Source organism: Alosa pseudoharengus, unplaced genomic scaffold (assembly GCF_046254945.1).
Source record: "Alosa pseudoharengus isolate Yale_2024_CS ecotype anadromous, Long Island Sound unplaced genomic scaffold, YU_APseudo_1.1 YU_APseudo_1.1_scf_8, whole genome shotgun sequence".
NCBI lineage: Eukaryota > Metazoa > Chordata > Actinopteri > Clupeiformes > Clupeidae > Alosa > Alosa pseudoharengus.
Genome location: NW_027468870.1, coordinates 31,890,538 through 31,909,172, shown reverse-complemented (window position 1 = coordinate 31,909,172; position 18,635 = coordinate 31,890,538). Strand labels below are relative to the sequence as shown.

The following is an 18,635-nucleotide window of genomic DNA, read 5'->3' as shown; positions in this document are numbered from 1 at the left end:
ATGATGGATTACACACTTGACATTCTGAAATGTCCTGCAAGATCAAGGCCAAATTAAGTTATCACGCAGCCACTGTGTCAGCAGCATCAGTGCTGACGGTGACGGTGCGTTTCTGATGTCAGATTATTATGTAGGCTAGCCTACTAGACTGTTATCACGTTGCAGCGCTTTACTTATATGAAGTAGCATTAATCAATATGAGGGGCAGAGGGGGATAAATCTTGTCCCCCCCAACGATAAAAATAATTTAGCAGAGGTAGGGATGGGAAAACCAGAGGTGGGGAAATCCTCACCATCCCCCCCCTACAAATCGCACCCTGTACAGTACCCTCCAAAATTATTGGCACCTCTGCTAAAGTTGACTAAAAACCAGTATAGATAAATAATCTGTTGGTGATTTTTTTGTAGTCTCACAATGAAAAAAAAATAGGAAAAATCCAACCTTGAAGGGAAGCAAATTTATTTTGAGAAAAAGGAAAATCTCATAAAGAAATAAATATTTTTTACAAAAACACGTTGCTCAAAATTATTGCCACCCCTGCTTGTAATACCTTCTTAAGTATCCCTTTGCCAATAAAACAGCTTGTAACATTCTCCTGACACCCCATAGAGTTGGAAAATACAAAGCAAGGGATTTAAGACCGTTCGTCTTTACAAAATCTCCCCAGATCGTCCAGATTCCTAGGTCCACACTTGTGCTTTCTCCTTTTTGACTCACCCCACTGTTTTCCTATGGAGTTTAGACCAGGGAACTGAGATGGCAATGTCTGAAGCATGATTTTGTGTTCAGCAAACAATATTTGTTTTGATCTGGATGTTTGTTTTGGTTGACCTGTAGGGTATTCCAGAAAGCAGGTTTACTGGCTTAAATGGGGATGTTAACCCAGAGTTAGCGGTAAATCTGGGATTTCAGTTCCAGAAAGCTCAAAAATGAACAGGCTATGTAAGTAACTATGGTAACATAGGCTCTGAACTTAACCTGGTAGGGGGTAGGTTTTGTTCAGGTTATGTTCACCATTACACCCTCACCATTACAAAATATCAAGTGACAGTCTAATTTAAGAAATTGCGCAGCAATAAAGCAGCTGGGCCTGACAGACTGTGCCCAAGGCTACTCAAGGCCTGTGCTGCTGAACTGGGGGAGCCACTGAAGCACATCTTCAATATGAGCCTACGCCTTGGACAAGTTCCAACACTGTGGAAGACATCATGTCTCACCCCTGTCCCTAAGAAGCCACACCCTAGTGAGCTTAATGACTACAGACCTGTCGCTCTTACATCACATGTGATGAAGACAATGGAGAGATTGGTCTTAGGCATGCTCAGACCCCAGGTACGCCATGCGCAGACCCGTTACAGTTTGCTTACCAGGAGAAAGTGGGCGTGGACGATGCCATCACTTATCTTCTACACAGGACACATTCCCACCTGGACAAGGGGAAAAGTGCTGTGAGAATCATGTTCTTTGATTTCTCAAGTGCTTTTAACACCATCCAGCCCCTCAGATTGGGAGACAAGCTCTTGCAGATGGGTGTGGACGCTCACCTGGTAACCTGTATTACAGATTACCTGACCGACCGAGCGACCACAGTTCGTCAGACTGAAGAACTGTCTCTCTGACACTGTGATCTGCAGCACCGGAGCGCCACAGGGAACTGTGCTCTCTCCAGTCCTGTACACCCTGTACACATCTGACTTCTGCTACAACACCGAGTCATGCCACATGCAGAAGTTTTCTGATGATACTGCAATTGTGGGGTGTATCAGGAACGGGCAGGAGGAGGAGTACAGGAGCCTGGTGGAGGACTTTGTGCAATGGTGCAAACTCAATCATCTTCAACTTAACACTTCAAAGACCAAGGAGATGGTGGTGGATTTCCGCAGGTCTAAGCCCACTCTGCTACCAGTCCACATTGATGGGGTCAATGTGGAGGTGGTTAGCACCTACAAGTATCTGGGTCTCCACCTGGACAATAAACTGGACTGGTCAGCCAACACTGATGCACTCTACAAGAAAGGGCAGAGCAGGCTGTACTTCCTGAGGAGGCTGCGGTCCTTCAATGTGTGCAGTAAGCTCCTCAGGATGTTCTACCAGTCTGTTGTTGCCAGCGTCCTCTTCTGTGCAGTAGTATGCTGGGGAGGAAGCACAAGGAAGAAGGATGTGGGGCGAATTGTCAGGCTGGTAAGGAAAGCTGGCTCTGTAGTGGGAGCTGAACTGGAATGCATCACTTCACTATCTGACAAAAGGACCCTGAACAAACTGATCAACATCTTGGACAATGAGTGTCACCCACTCCACAGAACTATTGTTAAGCAGAAGAGCCTGATCAGCTGGAGACTTCGCTCACTGCCTTGCACAACTGACAACTGACTTGCACAACTGACAGACTTGTCCCCAGGGCCATTGAACTGTTCAATGCCTCACTTAAGGGAAGAGGAGAGATAGACTTCTCTGCATAGTCTGCCTGCCTCTTCACCCCCTCCATGTTTGGTACTGTCTATCCACTAGCCACTTGTACCACTGTCTTTATGCCTCACTGTTTGCGTGCTATATTAGCACATTAGCACATATGCATAACCGCCCCCCCCTCCATGCCACAGCAAACTGTGGCCACACTTATACATTTTCTTAAATAGTTAAATATATAGATATATAGACTTTACTTTACTTTATTTCTGCATTGTTGCACTGTTGACTTACTCATTTGCACTATCACCATGACCACTATCACCATTGCACTACCACCATGACACTCATTCACACAGAGCACCTTAGAGCACCTTACCATACCTTAATATGCACAGAGAATCACAGGCTCAGTCCCTGCCTCAGTCATAGCAAGCACCTCTGATTTATTAATCACCACTATGTGGATACTGTTTTTAGAATTGATTTAGATTAAGTGTTAGTATAATTTGTATTTTTGTAATTTGTATTTTAGTATATTTTTATATATTGTATTAAGTGTTAGTATAATTTGTATTTTAGTATATTTAGCATATTCTTTATCTTCTACTGTCCTTACTGCTTAGTTGTGTTTTTATATTATATACTTTAATTACTCTTTCTGCTGTTAAAGAATGTGTTTGTGTTGTATGTATGCTGCTGAGACCTTGAATTTCCCCTGGGGATCAATAAAGTATCTGTCTGTCTGTCTCTGTCTGTCTGTCTGTCTGTCTGTCTGTCTGTTCCATTATTTCAGTGCATGTTCAACCAGGCTGCTATTTTTACACTTGTCACACAATGGCGTTTCATTTTGATGAAGGTCCGTGTGACCAGACGGCCCTCAAGTCGGTCTCATGCCGGGCTCACACCACCAAGAGTCGCTTCAGCACCCTCTGGTGGGCATGCACGGCTAAAAACACGGGGTTTGTCAACAGAAGCACATGGCCGACCAAACGGCTTCAACGAGGCACGGCTGGCAGCCAATCATCGCCACCCACACCTGCATCGCATTCGACCTCGTTTGTCCAAGTACAAAAGGAGCAGCGCCGTCGAGGAGAAGGGAGTCTGGATTTTCTAACCCTCACTCCCATATCTGTTTTCCACAGAAGGCGCCTAAGAAAAAGACGACCCACAGACGACTGGAGCCCCGACTGGCCGAAGCTTGCATACAGTGGTGACCTCCAGCCTCCCTTCCTCTCCACAGTGGTGAGCCCCTCATCTGCCCCTTGCCTGCCTGGCTGATTTCCCCAAGAACCTTCTACCCACGCACCGGACCACGACGAGGGGTCTTCACTTGCACCCACCAAGCTACCACAGTGATGAACCAAAAATAAACACACCCGCGTTGTCGGGTTTTCACTTCATCCCTGCCTTCGGTTCATTCTTGCCCTGCTACACTGGTGGAGAATGCGGGCATATTAAGAATGGACCCATCACAGCAACAATCCCCAAGGCCGGCGTCCCGACCAACTGCTGCTGCATCCACTGGAGACCCGATGAATACGCTGCTCCAGACACTTGCTCAAAGCCAACGAGACTCCCAGCAGATAGCAACTGCAATTGGAACCTTAACCCAGCAGCAGCTGCGCATGCGAGACCCCGGAGGAGCCCTGGCTCCTCCAACCGCCCGTGAGGCTGCAAGGACCCTCCTCACCAAGCTCACTGCTGATGACGACGTGGAGGCATATCTCTACACCTTTGAACAGATCGGCACCCGTGAGCAATGGCCTCGAGCCGACTGGGCAGACATCCTTGCTCCCTACCTTACAGGGGAGGCCCAGCGAGCCTACCAAACCCTACCCTGGCCCAATGCCAGGAACTATGATGCCCTGAAACAGGAGATTCTGCTTCGGCTGGGTCTTTCTCCAGTGGCCGCTGCCCAGCACTACCATTCCTGGACTTACTCCCCAGACACGCCGGTTCGAGTGCAGATGACCCACCTCATCCGTATCAGCCAGAGATGGCTACAACCTGACCGACTGACTGCGCAACAAGTCACCGAGAGAGTTGCCATGGACCGCTTCCTGAGGGCTCTCCCCAAGCCTGAACGTCGCATTGTGAGTCGCTCTACTGCTGAAACCCCTGCTGAGATGGCCAATGCCACGAGAGAGCCATTGCGACCAACTCTCTGATGCGAGATGGACACCCTGAGCGAGGAGCCACCTCAACAAGGTCAGTGAACCGGGACCTGGGAACACTACCTCCACGGCCACCTCCTAGGAATCACCTTCCCACTCCACGTGGCCCTCCACAACCTCGAGATGAGCCCATGCCCACCGATCCAGGAGTCCAATCCCCTGTAAGAGGATGGCTGGCGGGCTGCTCCATTCACACCTCCCCGCCAGGGCAGGCACCCACCCACCTGGTGCACATCCAAGGCCAGCCGGTTCAAGCCTTGCTTGACTCGGGAAGCACCGTTTCTCTGGTACATCCTGACATCCTACCCAGCTCTCCCGAATTGAACACCACGCTTCCCATCTCTTGTGTCCATGGGGATGTGCGAGAGGTGTCGTCCACTCAGGTATGGGTCAAATATGCGTCAGGGACCTGGCCGTTAACCGTTGGAGTGCTACCCGAGCTTCCTGTGCTGGCTCTCCTTGGACGTGACTGGCCCGACCCCGAGGCAAGGCTGGGCGACATCAATGACGACCTCCACGGGCCCGGCTCCTACATCCTGACCACCACGTCCTCCTGGCACAAGACGCCGCTTCAGACGCAGATGAAGAAGGTGAGCGTGGACAGGGGGATGCTTACCTTTTTTCTGAGCTGTTCCATCAGATCACAAGAACAGACCAGTGTTCTCTAGGGACCAGAAGGAGGATGACAGACTCAAGCATGCCTGGAAGCAGGTCCTGGAGATTGAGGGGGAAAAACAGATTAGGGGTCCCCTTCCAGATCAGTACTTCAAGGTGCACAAGGGGCTCCTGTACTACAGGTCCATCCGCCGAGGGGTCCACCGTGATCTACTGGTCGTACCCAGGACAAAGATCGATGTCGTCATGTCTCTGGCCCATACCCATCCGATGGCTGGACATCTCGGCGTCCAGAATACAGAAGCCAGGATCCGGGACCGCTTCCACTGGCCAGGGCTGACTGCGGAGGTGAGGAATTTCTGCCAACGTTGCCCCACCTGTCGACGCACCTCGCCTCGCGACCCACCTCCAAGCCCACTCATCCCTCTTCCCATCATTGATGTGCCCTTTGAACGGATTGGCATGGATCTGGTCGGCCCACTCCCAAGGTCAAGACGAGGACACAAGCACATCCTGGTCGTCGTCGACTACGCCACCCGGTACCCAGAAGCCATACCCCCGCGGAAGGCCAATGCAAAGAGCATCGCACGAGAACTGTTCCTGTTGTTCACTAGGGTGGGCATTCCGAAGGACATCCTGACTGACAATGGTACTCCCTTCATGTCCAAGGTAATGCAAGCTCTCTGTGGTCTACTCAAGGTTCATCACTTCCACACCCCAGTTTATCGTCCCCAAACAGACGGGCTTGTGGAACGATTTAACCAGACTTTGAAGAGAATGCTCCAAAGGGTGGTGGCTGAAGATGGACGCAACTGGGACCTTCTCATCCCATACGTTCTTTTTGCCATACGTGAAGTTCCCCAGGCATCGACGGGATTCAGCCCCTTTGAGTTGCTGTTCGGCAGACAGCCTAGAGGTCTCCTGGATGTAGCTCGGGAAGCCTGGGAGCAACGACCATCACTGTTCAGAACCACCATTGAACATGTCCAGCAGATGCAAGAACGTATTGAGAAGGTGATGCCACTGGTGCGTGCCCATATGGAGGAAGCCCAACGTGACCAACAGCAAACCTACAATCGCCCAGCACAGCCCCGGGAGTTCAAGACTGGTGACCGAGTACTGGTGCTGATACCCTCTGCAAACTGTAAATTTCTTGCATCCTGGCAGGGACCATATACAGTAGTTGAACGAGTGGGGCCAGTCAACTACAAAGTTCAACAACCAGGTCGACGACAGCCAGTAAAGACTTACCATCTGTCAGCCTGTGCCCGTATGGAGGAATCCCCAGTCCACCTAGGTGAGGAGCTCACCCCAGCCCAGCTTCAGGAGCTTCGGGAGCTGATTTCCCAACATCGTGATGTCTTCTCCTCCACCCCTGGCCGGACGAATACCATCCAACATGAGATCTGCACACCCCCTGGAGTCATTGTCCGACAACGGCCTTACAGGATCCCTGAAGCCCGACTGCAGTTGGTGGAGGAAGAGGTCAAGAAAATGCTACAGCTGGGGGTAATCGAGCCATCTCACAGCCCTTGGTCAAATCCCATTGTGTTGGTACCAAAGCCTGATGGGTCCTGGAGGTTCTGTGATGATTTCCGCCACCTGAATGAAGTGTCAAAGTTTGACAGTTACCCACTTCCTCGTGTGGACGAGCTAGTGGAACGTCTTGGGAAAGCAAGGTTCATCTCCACCCTAGACCTCATTAAGGGGTATTGGCAAGTCCCCTTAAGCCCTGATGCCAAACCAAAAACAGCCTTCAGCACACCTAGTGGGCACTGGCAGTACAGAATCCTCCCTCTCGGGGTGCATGGGGCCCCCGCCTCGTTCCAGAGGATGATGGACCAGATCCTGGCACCACACCGTCAGTATGCCGCCGCCTACATAGATGATGTGGTGATACATGCAGAGAGCTGGCCAGATCATGTCCTGCGGCTCAGGAAAGTTCTAGCTGCCCTCCGCCTGGCCGGCCTGACAGCTAACCCTTCCAAATGCCACCTGGGGCTCACAGAGGCTCGCTATCTTGGTTACAAGATTGGCCGCGGACTCATCAAACCCCAAGAAGCTTTTGCAGATTGCAGCAGTGCAGAACTTCCCTCGCCCAACCACTAAACGGCAGGTACGAGCCTTTTTAGGGTTGGCAGGGTACTACAGACGGTTCATTCCTTCTTTTTCATCTTCAGCTGCAGTGCTCTCAGACCTGACTAAGAAGGGGCAGCCAGAGAAAATCTGCTGGAGCCCGGCTGCGGAAGCTGCTTTTGGTGAACTTAAAGATGCCCTGACACGTGAGCCGGTCCTCTGGGCCCCAGACTTCTCTAAACCTTTTCGCCTTTACACAGATGCTTCAGATGTCGGCCTGGGCGCAGTCCTGTCACAAGACCAGGAGGGTAAAGAACATCCGGTCCTTTACCTTTCCCGCAAACTGAACTCAGCTGAAAGAAGGTATGCTACTGTTGAAAGAGAGGCCTTGGCCGTAAAGTGGGCCATACTTGAACTCCGGTACTATCTGTTGGGCCGGAAGTTCACGCTGCTGACAGACCATGCTCCTCTTAAATGGATGGCTCATGCCAAGGACACCAATGCCCGTGTCACCAGATGGTTTTTGGCACTTCAAGATTTTCAGTTTACTGTCGAGCATCGCCCGGGTACTGCCAATGCCAATGCTGATGGGTTATCTCGGTGCTGGTCAGGGTGGGCTAACTCTGCTTGCCGGACGTATTCCTTTTCACTCTCACCTGCTGCCTCTTCTCCTTATAGAGCCTCTCTTCACCCCGGCTCAACACATGGGGGGGGGGGAATGTGACCAGACGGCCCTCAAGTCGGTGTCATGCCGGGCTCACACCACCAAGAGTCGCTTCAGCACCTTCTGGTGGGCATGCACGGCTAAAAACACGGGGTTTGTCAACAGTAGCACATGGCCGACGCAAACCGCTTCAACGAGGCACGGCTGGCAGCCAATCATCGCCACCCACACCTGCATCGCATTCGACCTCGTTTGTCCAAGTACAAAAGGAGCAGCGCCGTCGAGGAGAAGGGAGTCTGGATTTTCTAACCCTCACTCCCATATCTGTTTTCCACAAAAGGCGCCTTAGAAAAAGACGACCCACAGACGACTGGAGCCCCGACTGGCCGAAGCTTGCATACAGTGGTGACCTCCAGCCTCCCTTCCTCTCCACAGTGGTGAGCCCCTCATCTGCCCCTTGCCTGCCTGGCTGATTTCCCCAAGAACCTTCTACCCACGCACCGGACCACGACGAGGGGTCTTCACTTGCACCCACCAAGCTACCAAAGTCAAAGTCTGCTTTATTGTCAATTTCTTCACATGTCAAGACATACAAAGAGATCGAAATTGCGTTTCCTACTATCCCACGGTGGAGACAAGACATATTTTAACAATTAGGTCCACAGACAAACATAACATTCAAGTAAACAATATAAAAAGTAAAAATAAGAAGGCACATACAATGAAGAAATAAGAGCAGCAAAATTTGGTTGCAATTGTGCATACAGTAGACAGTCAATATAATAGTGCAAAAGTCAGGCCAATAAATGGCTGAGGTAGTTTTGTTTGACCTAAGTATGCAAGTGGCATAGTGGTGCAAGTTATGTAAGAGCAGCAGAAGTGTGTTCAGAAGTGTTCAGGACAACAGGACAACAACAACAGGTTGCAAAGTGTGCAAGTGGAGTAGTGCAAGGCAGCCATTGTGGGTCCAAAAGTCCAGGATGTTATGTAGCTGGAGGGGGGAAAGGGGGGAGAGAGTTCAGGATCCTAACAGCCTGGTGGATGAAGCTGTTGGTGAGTCTGGTGGTGCAGGAGCGCAGGCTTCTGTACCTCTTCCCAGAGGGCAGTAGATCAAACAAATTGTGAGCGGGGTGACTTGCATCACTCACAATTGTGGTCGCCTTGCGGGTGAGGTGGGAGGTGTAAATGTCCTTCAGGGAGGGATAATAATAATCCTTCCAGCTGTGTTCACTATGCGCTGCAGGGCTTTCCTGTTGTATTCAGTGCAGCTTCCGCCCCACACAGCGATACAGCTGGAGAGGATGCTCTCAATGGTGCCTCGGTAGAATGTGGTCATGATGGCTGGTGGAGCACTTGCTCGCCTGAGTTTCCGCAGGAAGTACAGGCGGCGCTGAGCTTTCTTCGCCAGTGATGCAGTGTTGGTGGTCCAGGAGAGGACTTCACTGATGTGCATCCCCAGGAATTTGGTGCTGCTCACTCTCTCCACCACAGCACCGTCGATGGTCAGTGGCAGGTGTTGGGTGTGACCTCTCCGGAAGTCAACAACAATCTCCTTGGTCTTGCTGACGTTCAGCAGGAGGTTGTTGTCCCTGCACCACGTGGTCAGAAGGTCGACCTCCAACCTGTATTGAGTCTTGTCGCCCTTGGTGATGAGACCCACCAGAGTTGTGTCGTCAGCAAATTTCACTATGTGGTTGTTGCTGTAGGTTGCAGTGCAGTCATGTGTCAGCAGGGTGAAGAGCAGCGGACTGAGCACGCAGTGTGATGCTGCTTGAGATATTGTTGCCAACACGTACTACTTGAGGCCTCTGACAGAGGAAGTCCAGTAGCCAGTTGCAGAGGTAGGTACTGAGTCCCAGTTTGTCAAGTTTGCAGATGAGTTGTGGTATTATGGTGTTGAATGCAGAACTGAAGTCTATAGACAGCAATCTCACATATGAGTCTCTGGGTGAGGGCTGGGTGGAGGGCAGAGCAGATTGCATCCTCTGTGGACCGTTTGGCTCGGTATGCAAACTGGAAGGAGTCCAGGGTGGGGGGGAGAATGGATTTGATGTGTGACATGACAAGCCGCTCAAAGCACTTCATGATGATGGGTGTCAGTGCCACGGGGCAGTAGTCATTGAAGCAGGATGGAGCAGTTTTCTTCGGCACAGGTATGATGGTGGCAGCTTTGAAACATGATGGGACGATGGCTTGCTTCAGGGAAGTGTTAAAGATGTCTGTGAAGACATCCTTAAGCTCCTCAGCGCAGTCCTTCAGCGCCCGACCTGGGATGTTGTCTGGGCCTGCTGCCTTACGGGTGTTGATAGCAGCAAGTGTCCTCTTCACGCTGTCGGCAGAGAGGCACAGGGGCTGCTCGTGTGGAGGGGGAGGGGTCTTCTGTGGGCAAGTGCTGTTTTGTGCTTCAAAGCGAGCAAAGAAGCGGTTCAGATTGTTGAGCAGAGGGATGTTGCTCTCACAGCTCTGTGGCGCGGGCTTGTAGTCCGTGATGGCCTGAATGCCCTGCCATAGGCTTTGTGCGTTCCTGCTGTCTTTGAAGTGGGTGGTTATCTTGCGAGTGTATTCCTTTTTTGCTTCCTTGATGACACGGGACAGGTTGGCTCTCGTTGTTCTCATGCCAGCTTCATCCCCAGCTCTGTAGGCTTTGTCTCTGGCCCTCAGCAGCCTGAGGACATCCCCTGTCAGCCATGGCTTCCAGTTAGCCCGAGTGATGATGTCTTTTGTGTGGGTCACATCATCAATGCACTTTGTGATGTAAGAGGTTACAGTGTCTGTATACTCCTCTATGTCTGTCTGATTGTTGTAAGTGGCTGCCTGCTTAAACATTTCCCAGTCTGTTGTGTCAAAGCAGTCTTGAAGAGCATCAGAGGCTCCCTCAGGCCACACTTTTACCTGCTTGCGAACCGGTTTGTTTGCTTTCACTCTTTGTCTGTATGCGGGCATTAGCATAACAGTGATATGGTCAGAAAGTCCAATGTGGGGGAGGGGGGTGGCTTTGTATGCTCCTTTGTGTGTAGTGTAGACCAGGTCCAGGATGTTGTCTCCTCTTGTTGGAAAATCAACATGCTGGTGTAGCTTTGGAAAAACAGTTTTAAGGTCTGCATGGTTAAAATCTCCAGCGAAAATGGTGAAAACCGTCTGGGTGTGCCGTCTGTTGTTCACTGACAGCCTGGTACAGTTCACTAAGAGCCGTGTTCCTATCGCTGTTATTGTTGGTAGGCGGGATGTATACTGTAACTCACGGTGAATTGCACGGATGAATATTACATGATTTTGTGCGTCTTTGTCAATCGGACTGTAGCAGGGCAAGAATGAACCGAAGGCAGGGATGAAGTGAAAACCCGACAAAGCGGGTGTGTTTATTTTTGGTTCACACACACTATCCAAGATGGCGGCGCGTGCACACGCAGCGACCTCTCTCTGTCCCAACCGAACGGTGTTTTGTTCGTTTATTTTGTTGCCCTATTTTCGGATGCTCTCCTAATGGTGTTGGTGTTTAAAACACATTTTTACTTTAATAATTGCCAGATATGTGATGATGCTTCACATCTTATCACAAACGTGGAGGCGAAATGGCAGGGCCCAGTAGGCCTACACTATGCCAGGAATGATGTAGCCTACCGGGAATCTAATTTGAGCGACACATTTCAACAGGGCAGGCTACACCTTACTAGAATATTATCAGATCCACTACAGACTAATTAATGTGTAGGCTGTAACTTAATGTTACATGTGCAATTACAGGAAAACTTGATGGGTATGCTACTGTCTGGGGGATAGAGGATAGGTTACCCATGCCTTCCGACATTCATCACCCTTCCGATGCTGGAGCGCAAAGGTTTAACTTGGCCCACAGCTGCAGAACACGCGTTAAAATAGAAAATTACATTTGGGATTCTCAAGGAATTTATGGCCCACTCAATCTGTGACAAGGTAGGTTAGTTTAAGAAAGCATCATTCAAAGCGGTCAATACAATACATAATGTCCACTGAATTATTTAATTGTGCTTTTGACATTAAATAGGCTCCTAAACGTTTGCATTTACACGGTCAGTAGGCTATTCTTTATAAGTTCGCCGTGAATGCGCACAACTCTAGGTTATCTAACACAGGGTTGATTGAACTAACTGGTAACCGGTGTTTTGGAACCGACAGCTCGGGTTTAGTAGCCACAGGTTCAGACAACCCAGAGGTTAAGTTTTATCTCAGTGTTTGTTAAACCTCTTTTCTGGAATATCCCCCTGATGAATGATCCAATCATGACCAACTTTTAGTGTCTTGGCAGGGATTAACAGATTTCCTTTGAAAAGAAAAGGTTTTTCTTGGTGTTCATGATACCATGCACCTTAATTAGGTTCCCAAGGCCTTTGGGAATAAAAACAGCTCCACAATAGCACAGCCCCTCCAACATAATTCTCATTAGGCATGGGGTTCTTGGCATTGGGTCCTTTTCAGTATAGCCATTCTTCTATGTACACCAAACACACCTAAAGTGTTTCTAGCCAAAGAGCTCAATTTTCATTTCATCTGACAATAGACCACACTTCCAGACAAAGTCACTGTACCATTCAGTAACTCCTGCCGTTTACATTGGTAGTTAAATGACTGGACAGGCTTTTACCTTTTCTACCTGAAGATGTTTTTGGGGACTTGGTGACCCCAAGATGATACATTTGTCTGTAACTCCCCAACAGTGGTTCTTGTGGAATTTTTTGCCTATCTTACCATCCGTCATACTGTACGTGGGGGCAAGATAACCATGGGTCCTTGTTCAAGCATGTTTGTCACATTTCCAGATATTAGAACATTTTAATTATTGTTTAAACTGTAAACAGGCATTTTCCACAAAGTACCTAGTTGGCATAGACATCCTCTGACTTACAAATGTCAACAAACTTTCTTTTTATTTAAATTTAGTGTATTCTCTTATTTTCATACCATAGTGAAAAAGAAACTACTTCTGAAAGTTCACAGACACTCTGATTAACTTAAATAAATTGAAATTAGATAGGAAAATGCTTCTGTATATAAGATTTTTCAGGGGTGCCAATAATTGAGCAACGGGTTTTAGTTAAAAAATATTTATTTCTTTATGAGATTTTCCTTTTTCTCAAAATAAATTTGCTTCTCTTCAAGGTTGGATTTTTCCTATTTTGTTTCATTCCGAGACTACAATAAATCACCAACAGATTGTTTTTTATACCGGTTTTTAGTCAACTTTAGCAGAGGTGCTAATAATTCTGGAGGGTACTCTGTATGTGTGTATATATATGTATATGTGTGTATATATATGTATATGTGTGTATATATATATATATGTATATGTGTGTATATATATATATATATATATATATATGTATATATATATATATATGTATATATATATATATATATATATATATATATATGTATATGTATATGTATATGTATATGTATATGTATATGTATATGTATATGTATATGTATATGTATATGTATATGTATATGTATATGTATATGTATATGTATATGTATATGTATATGTATATGTATATGTATATGTATATGTATATGTATATGTATATGTATATGTATATGTATATATATATATATATATATATATATATATATATAAAATATCCATGGGACAAATCACATTTTATTGTAACACATTTGATGACTGCCTGGTTGGCTGGGCATGAGGACCATTGAGTCAAAGATTCTATAACTGATTCAGAGTTATAGAGTTGTTTTACACACATGGAAACCTAAGAGAAGCACTTTTTAAAAAAAATAAAAGAAACAATAGATTTCTCTTGAGATCAACATCATTATTCAGAATCTTGCTGCAGATTGTTCCTCTTGTTCATCAGGGAGTTTAATTCCATGTAACATAACATGCCAGTAGTTAAGAGACAGACTCGTGTCATTGTTACTGATGCGTAAAACGTCTGTGACTACGAGCTTGATGAGAGCTGTGGGACCGCTGCAACACCCCCCCCACACGGGGCTGCTGTTGCCATCACGACAACCACAGCATCTACACAGCAACATGGCATCTATGTCCGCTATGATTCAGCCATACCTTCTCTTAAACCAAGACCAAGAGTGGATACACTGAAAACGTTGTGGAGGAGAACACAAAAATAAAATCAGGCTAGATGAGGTACCACTAGAGGATTGCTGAATGGATGAATGGTTGACATTCGGGTTTATGGAGGAAATGACAGGGTATTTAAACAAATGTTGCCAGTGTTTTGCTAATTGGCTGGTAATTATGGGAACCCCAGACAGCCCTGAAGACGCCAAGTTGCTCAGTGCTCCCATGGGTTCCCTGCTTGGCTAACAACATTGTTCTCTCAACTGTCTCACACATAAACATTTGAGTATACTACATGAGCATCACCTCATGTATAAACACAAGAGTTCATATAAACAATATCACATCCTAAACAAACACAAACAGAGTACACATAAAAATCATCACATCAACACAGAGTACATAGAAACAATGGAATTTAAAAAAAATCTATACTATAAGAATCAATCATCTATTTGCTAATGCAACTACCAATTATAGAAATTCTTTTTACCTTTGATCACTTTATTGCTCAAAATGGGCAAATCCTTGTGAAAAATGGACAAACATGTGCAAAACATTTGTATCCAAAACTCATCCTGGAGACCCTTAATGAAAAAGACTTCCAATATCAGTGAGATTTAACAAAATGTAACTTAGTTTAATCCTCGCTTATAATATATCAGCCACGCGTCTTAGCTGTTAGAACCTATCAGCCAGTTTACTTTCTGGACTATGAAACCAGAGAAGAAACCTAGGAAAGATAGAGGGCAGAGCAGGAGGGAAAAGAGGGAGGATAAAGAAAGAAAAAACAGGAGGCTGATTTGCTGACCAATTCCCACTGTGCCCCAATGGCCCTCCTCTTCTCTCTCTCTCTCTGTCTCCACCATCTCAGGTACTCAGCGGTGCACGGATCTGTGGTTGCACTGGTACTGGGACTTGCTTGAACGGATTCAACTTGTGGTTTTCTTGCGGAACTAATGAAGACCCTGTAGACTAAACTCAATGCCCCTCTACTTAACAACGCCTCTCTCTTTTGCTGCTTAGCAAGAGATGGGTGAAACATCTGGAAGATGCAAGGTTTTAGGTAATAATCTACTCAGTGATTCACAATTAACACTCGAGATTAAAAGCAATGTACATAAGAAAAGCATACAATTTACTAACACATTTGAAAGTCACAAAATATTTATTGCATAGTGATATAAGCAGTACATCCATTTTCTTCCAGAAAGGCACCAACATTGAGTATACATAGTACTAAGAAATTAGAGTGTGATCAAATGAATATATACATGATATATGTACAGTACACTGCAATATAAAATTGTAAAGCTACAATTTCCAAAACACTCCGCACCAACACACTTAACTTGACACTGGAGGAGAAAGTGTACAAAAACGAGAAAAAAAGAATAATTTAAAAACTAAATATTTCCATATACCAGTAATCGCAGCTTTAGTGTTGTGACACTAAAACAAAAGAAAATAATTATAATATTCCGAAACTATTTTTCTTAACTTTACTCCCACCCGTACACCAATCCACTTGCATTCATCTCATTGCTGTCAGAGGAAAAAAAGGCAATCAATGCAACAAGTAACAACTCACGCAGACCAATACATGACCCAACAGTTTCGATGTCAGTTGTATCAGATCTGGTCCCGTAGCTTGGCAAGTCTTGAAGACAACTCATCCTGTAAACATAAGAATGGTTGAACTTTCACGTAAACAAACAAAAAACAAATCTGATTTCATATACTTAAATGGTGTCTTCTCAATCAAAATATCCTACCTGCTCTGCAGATGCCACACTTGCTGTAGCAAGCGATCCCTTTTGACCTTCTGGGAGTTCCATATTCAGATCCAGTCTGTTAAAGAGTGCGCGCACACACACACACACACACACACACACACACACACACACACACACACTACATTTAGTATCATTTCTAAAGGCTTGTTTCAGTGTATGTGTGCATTGTAGAGGAAGAGAGACAAATGTGAGAAAGATGAACTGTGTGTGTGTGTGTGTGTGTGTATTAATGTTTGAGACACTTGCCCTGCTTCGTCTGCCATCTCCTTCATCAGACCATCCACTTGACCCTGAAACATCAGACAAAAAAAGAAAAAATACATTATGAATGTTCTAAAATGTTCCATCATCTCGGCACACGCAAAGATGCATTCAGATGGAAAGTGAAACCCATTGATGTTGACTCTAGTGAGTATTAGTGAGTACTACTAGTGAGACTACAGGTGGTCACCTGTGGGGTGGTCAGTGTGGTCGAGCTGCTCATAGTGTCCTCCATCTGAGCAGTCTGGACATCTAGGGTCTCAAACTGGCGTTCAAATTTATCCATCAAAGACGAGACCTGCTCAATAGAAAAAAGAACACATTACCATCTTTACTTTGAATAAAATAATTTAACCGCACACGCACACACACACACACACACACACACACACACACACACACAAAGATAGAACTGATCAGTGACATGCCACTGATACGACAAGCACTACCTTCGACAGGAAACAATATAATCACAGGAAATAACTAATTCAATTGTAGATACTTCAGCAGATAAACCAAAACAGAACTCAGTGACACTGAAATACATCAACAATGCCTATGCAACAACACACTGAAGCGAAGCCCGGAGCTGATCTTGTCAGCCCGGACCAGATGTTGTCAGCGCGCCCAGGACCACTGTCATTCCATCAACACATTTGTTTTTTTGATTTTATGTAGTATGCAACACCAGATGGGTGCAGGGAGGATGAGAGACCTCACGTTCTTAGGCTGGAGCATTCCACGGAGCTTTGTTTAAAACAGTATCTAAACCTAAGTACCGGTAACTGACAGCATGATAGTATTACCTTCTCCAGATTCATGCTCTTCAGCACAGCATCCATGCCCTTAACAACGCCAGCCATATCCTTTGTCACCTGTGACAAAGGTGAAAGTTATGCCAGTTGTACACCAAAACTCCTTCACTTATGAGAACATACAGATAAGGCAGTGTACAGTAGAAGATATGACAGTTCAATCTATGAGGGTTGCAGTGGTGTAGTCTAGTTAGCTGTAGTGGGTATACTGATGTAGTCTAGTTAGCTGTAGTGGGTATACTGTGATCAACCCCAAATGTTAATATGTATCCTTGCCTATTTTAAGTGGGCATACTGAGATGGTGATGCTTTTTAAGTGGGTATACTGCGTAGTCCTGCGTATTACGTAGACTACACCACTGGATGGTTGTGTGCAAATGTTTATGTATAATATATATATTTTCTTTTTACGCAAGCTCCTTTTAGTAGTATGAATTTACCTTGTTCATAGTGACAGCAGTCTGAACCCTTGCTGCTACAGCATCAACACGTGCACTCATCCTGAGATAGTTCACAGATTGGCTTTTCTGTCGAATAGCATTCTCTGCGTGGATGCGTGCTACGTCCATGTTTCCTTTTTGGATGGCCTGAAAGTTAAAATGAACATAGACTATGAAAACTAAACCTCTGACAACTAATTATATGGTCTAGTGTACATCACATTCACCTTACCTTCTTCACTTTGGCCTTTTCAACTTTCTCCTCTTTATCACATTTTTTTGAGCTCCGCTGCAGCTCTTTGGCAGCAAACTTTAGGTTGAAAAGATGTTCTGGTGGAGGAAGTTAAGGTTTTTTGTGTTGTAAGGTTTACCTACAACACTGCTTCTAGCAAAGTTGTTGCTTTTTTAAGAGGCTGGATATTTCAAGTAGGTTATCAGCTTCGCTCAGATGACTTACTATAGGGTGCACTAATCACTGCATCTGATTTTAAATTGGACCAAGTGACTTAACGCAACTGTGCATACATGTGTAATGAGTCACAGTTCAGTGCGGAAGTGGTTTCGGGAAAAGTTGGCCCAACATCATCACAAAATATGCTCAGCTAGCTCGATTATACTATTTATAACTACGAAGAGGTCTAGACTTCATCGAATCATTCTAATCAAAGCTACATGGGCAAATAACCTAGGCTAACTTAAGTCAAGGCTGCGATTTCCATGTTAGGTTACATCAAAGTGACAAGTCAATTTCCTCAGTCTCTCACCAACGTTAGGTAGGCATTGAATTCAGTAACGTGTAGCTGCTAGCTCAAATACATTAGACTACAGTCCACATGACCCTTTTTTGAAATACGATACAAGTAAAAAACAACTATTCGTTGGAATTAAGTCAACAAAAATAAATTCTGCGGTGCATCACGATACTTTCACCTCACCTGGCCATAACATTCACTTCAAACTTCTCTAATTTCATGTGGCCCGATTTTAGTAAAGGATACTGTCCAAATTCGGCATGTTGAAACTTTCTCCGTTTGAACACTTCCAGAGACAAAATTTCAAATTGTTTTCAGCGTTTTCGATGATACCAGAGACGGTTACTCTCAGAAGCCTTGTAAATACTTCCGTGTTGGACTGGAACAAATAATACGTCAGAATCACATGTTCTGAAGTACATTTTTGATGATGTCATTCCACAAAGAAAGCTAAGCATATTCGACTCCTCCCCTTCAATTATTTGTGCCCGGCTTATACCTTTACTTGTCTCATTTCCCAAAATCTACGTATTTAAAGGTTATTTATAATCTG

At 45.9% G+C, this 18,635-nt stretch overlaps 1 protein-coding gene and 1 long non-coding RNA gene across 2 annotated transcripts in view; one reads left to right on the top strand and one right to left on the bottom strand.

The window, feature by feature from the left end:
- Positions 1-18,635, top strand: part of LOC143111813 (uncharacterized) — a 36,282-nt gene that overhangs the window by 16,384 nt on the left and 1,263 nt on the right. The window lies entirely within an intron of this gene.
- Positions 15,168-18,474, bottom strand: LOC143111812 (charged multivesicular body protein 1b-like). The gene is made up of 8 exons (XM_076274073.1): positions 18,329-18,474; positions 17,563-17,660; positions 17,331-17,477; positions 16,882-16,950; positions 16,266-16,373; positions 16,061-16,104; positions 15,794-15,869; positions 15,168-15,695 (listed from the first exon to the last, which is right to left on the bottom strand). Exons 1-8 carry the CDS (start codon positions 18,342-18,344, stop codon positions 15,651-15,653), a joined length of 603 nt encoding a protein of 200 aa, XP_076130188.1. The 5' UTR covers positions 18,345-18,474; the 3' UTR covers positions 15,168-15,650.

Coding starts and splice junctions, on each gene's coding strand:
- LOC143111812 (XM_076274073.1), bottom strand. Junction 16,374..16,881: donor AGAGCATGAATCTGGAGAAG/GTAATACTATCA, acceptor TCTATTGAGCAG/GTCTCGTCTTTGATGGATAA. Junction 15,696..15,793: donor GTGTGGCATCTGCAGAGCAG/GTAGGATATTTT, acceptor TTATGTTTACAG/GATGAGTTGTCTTCAAGACT.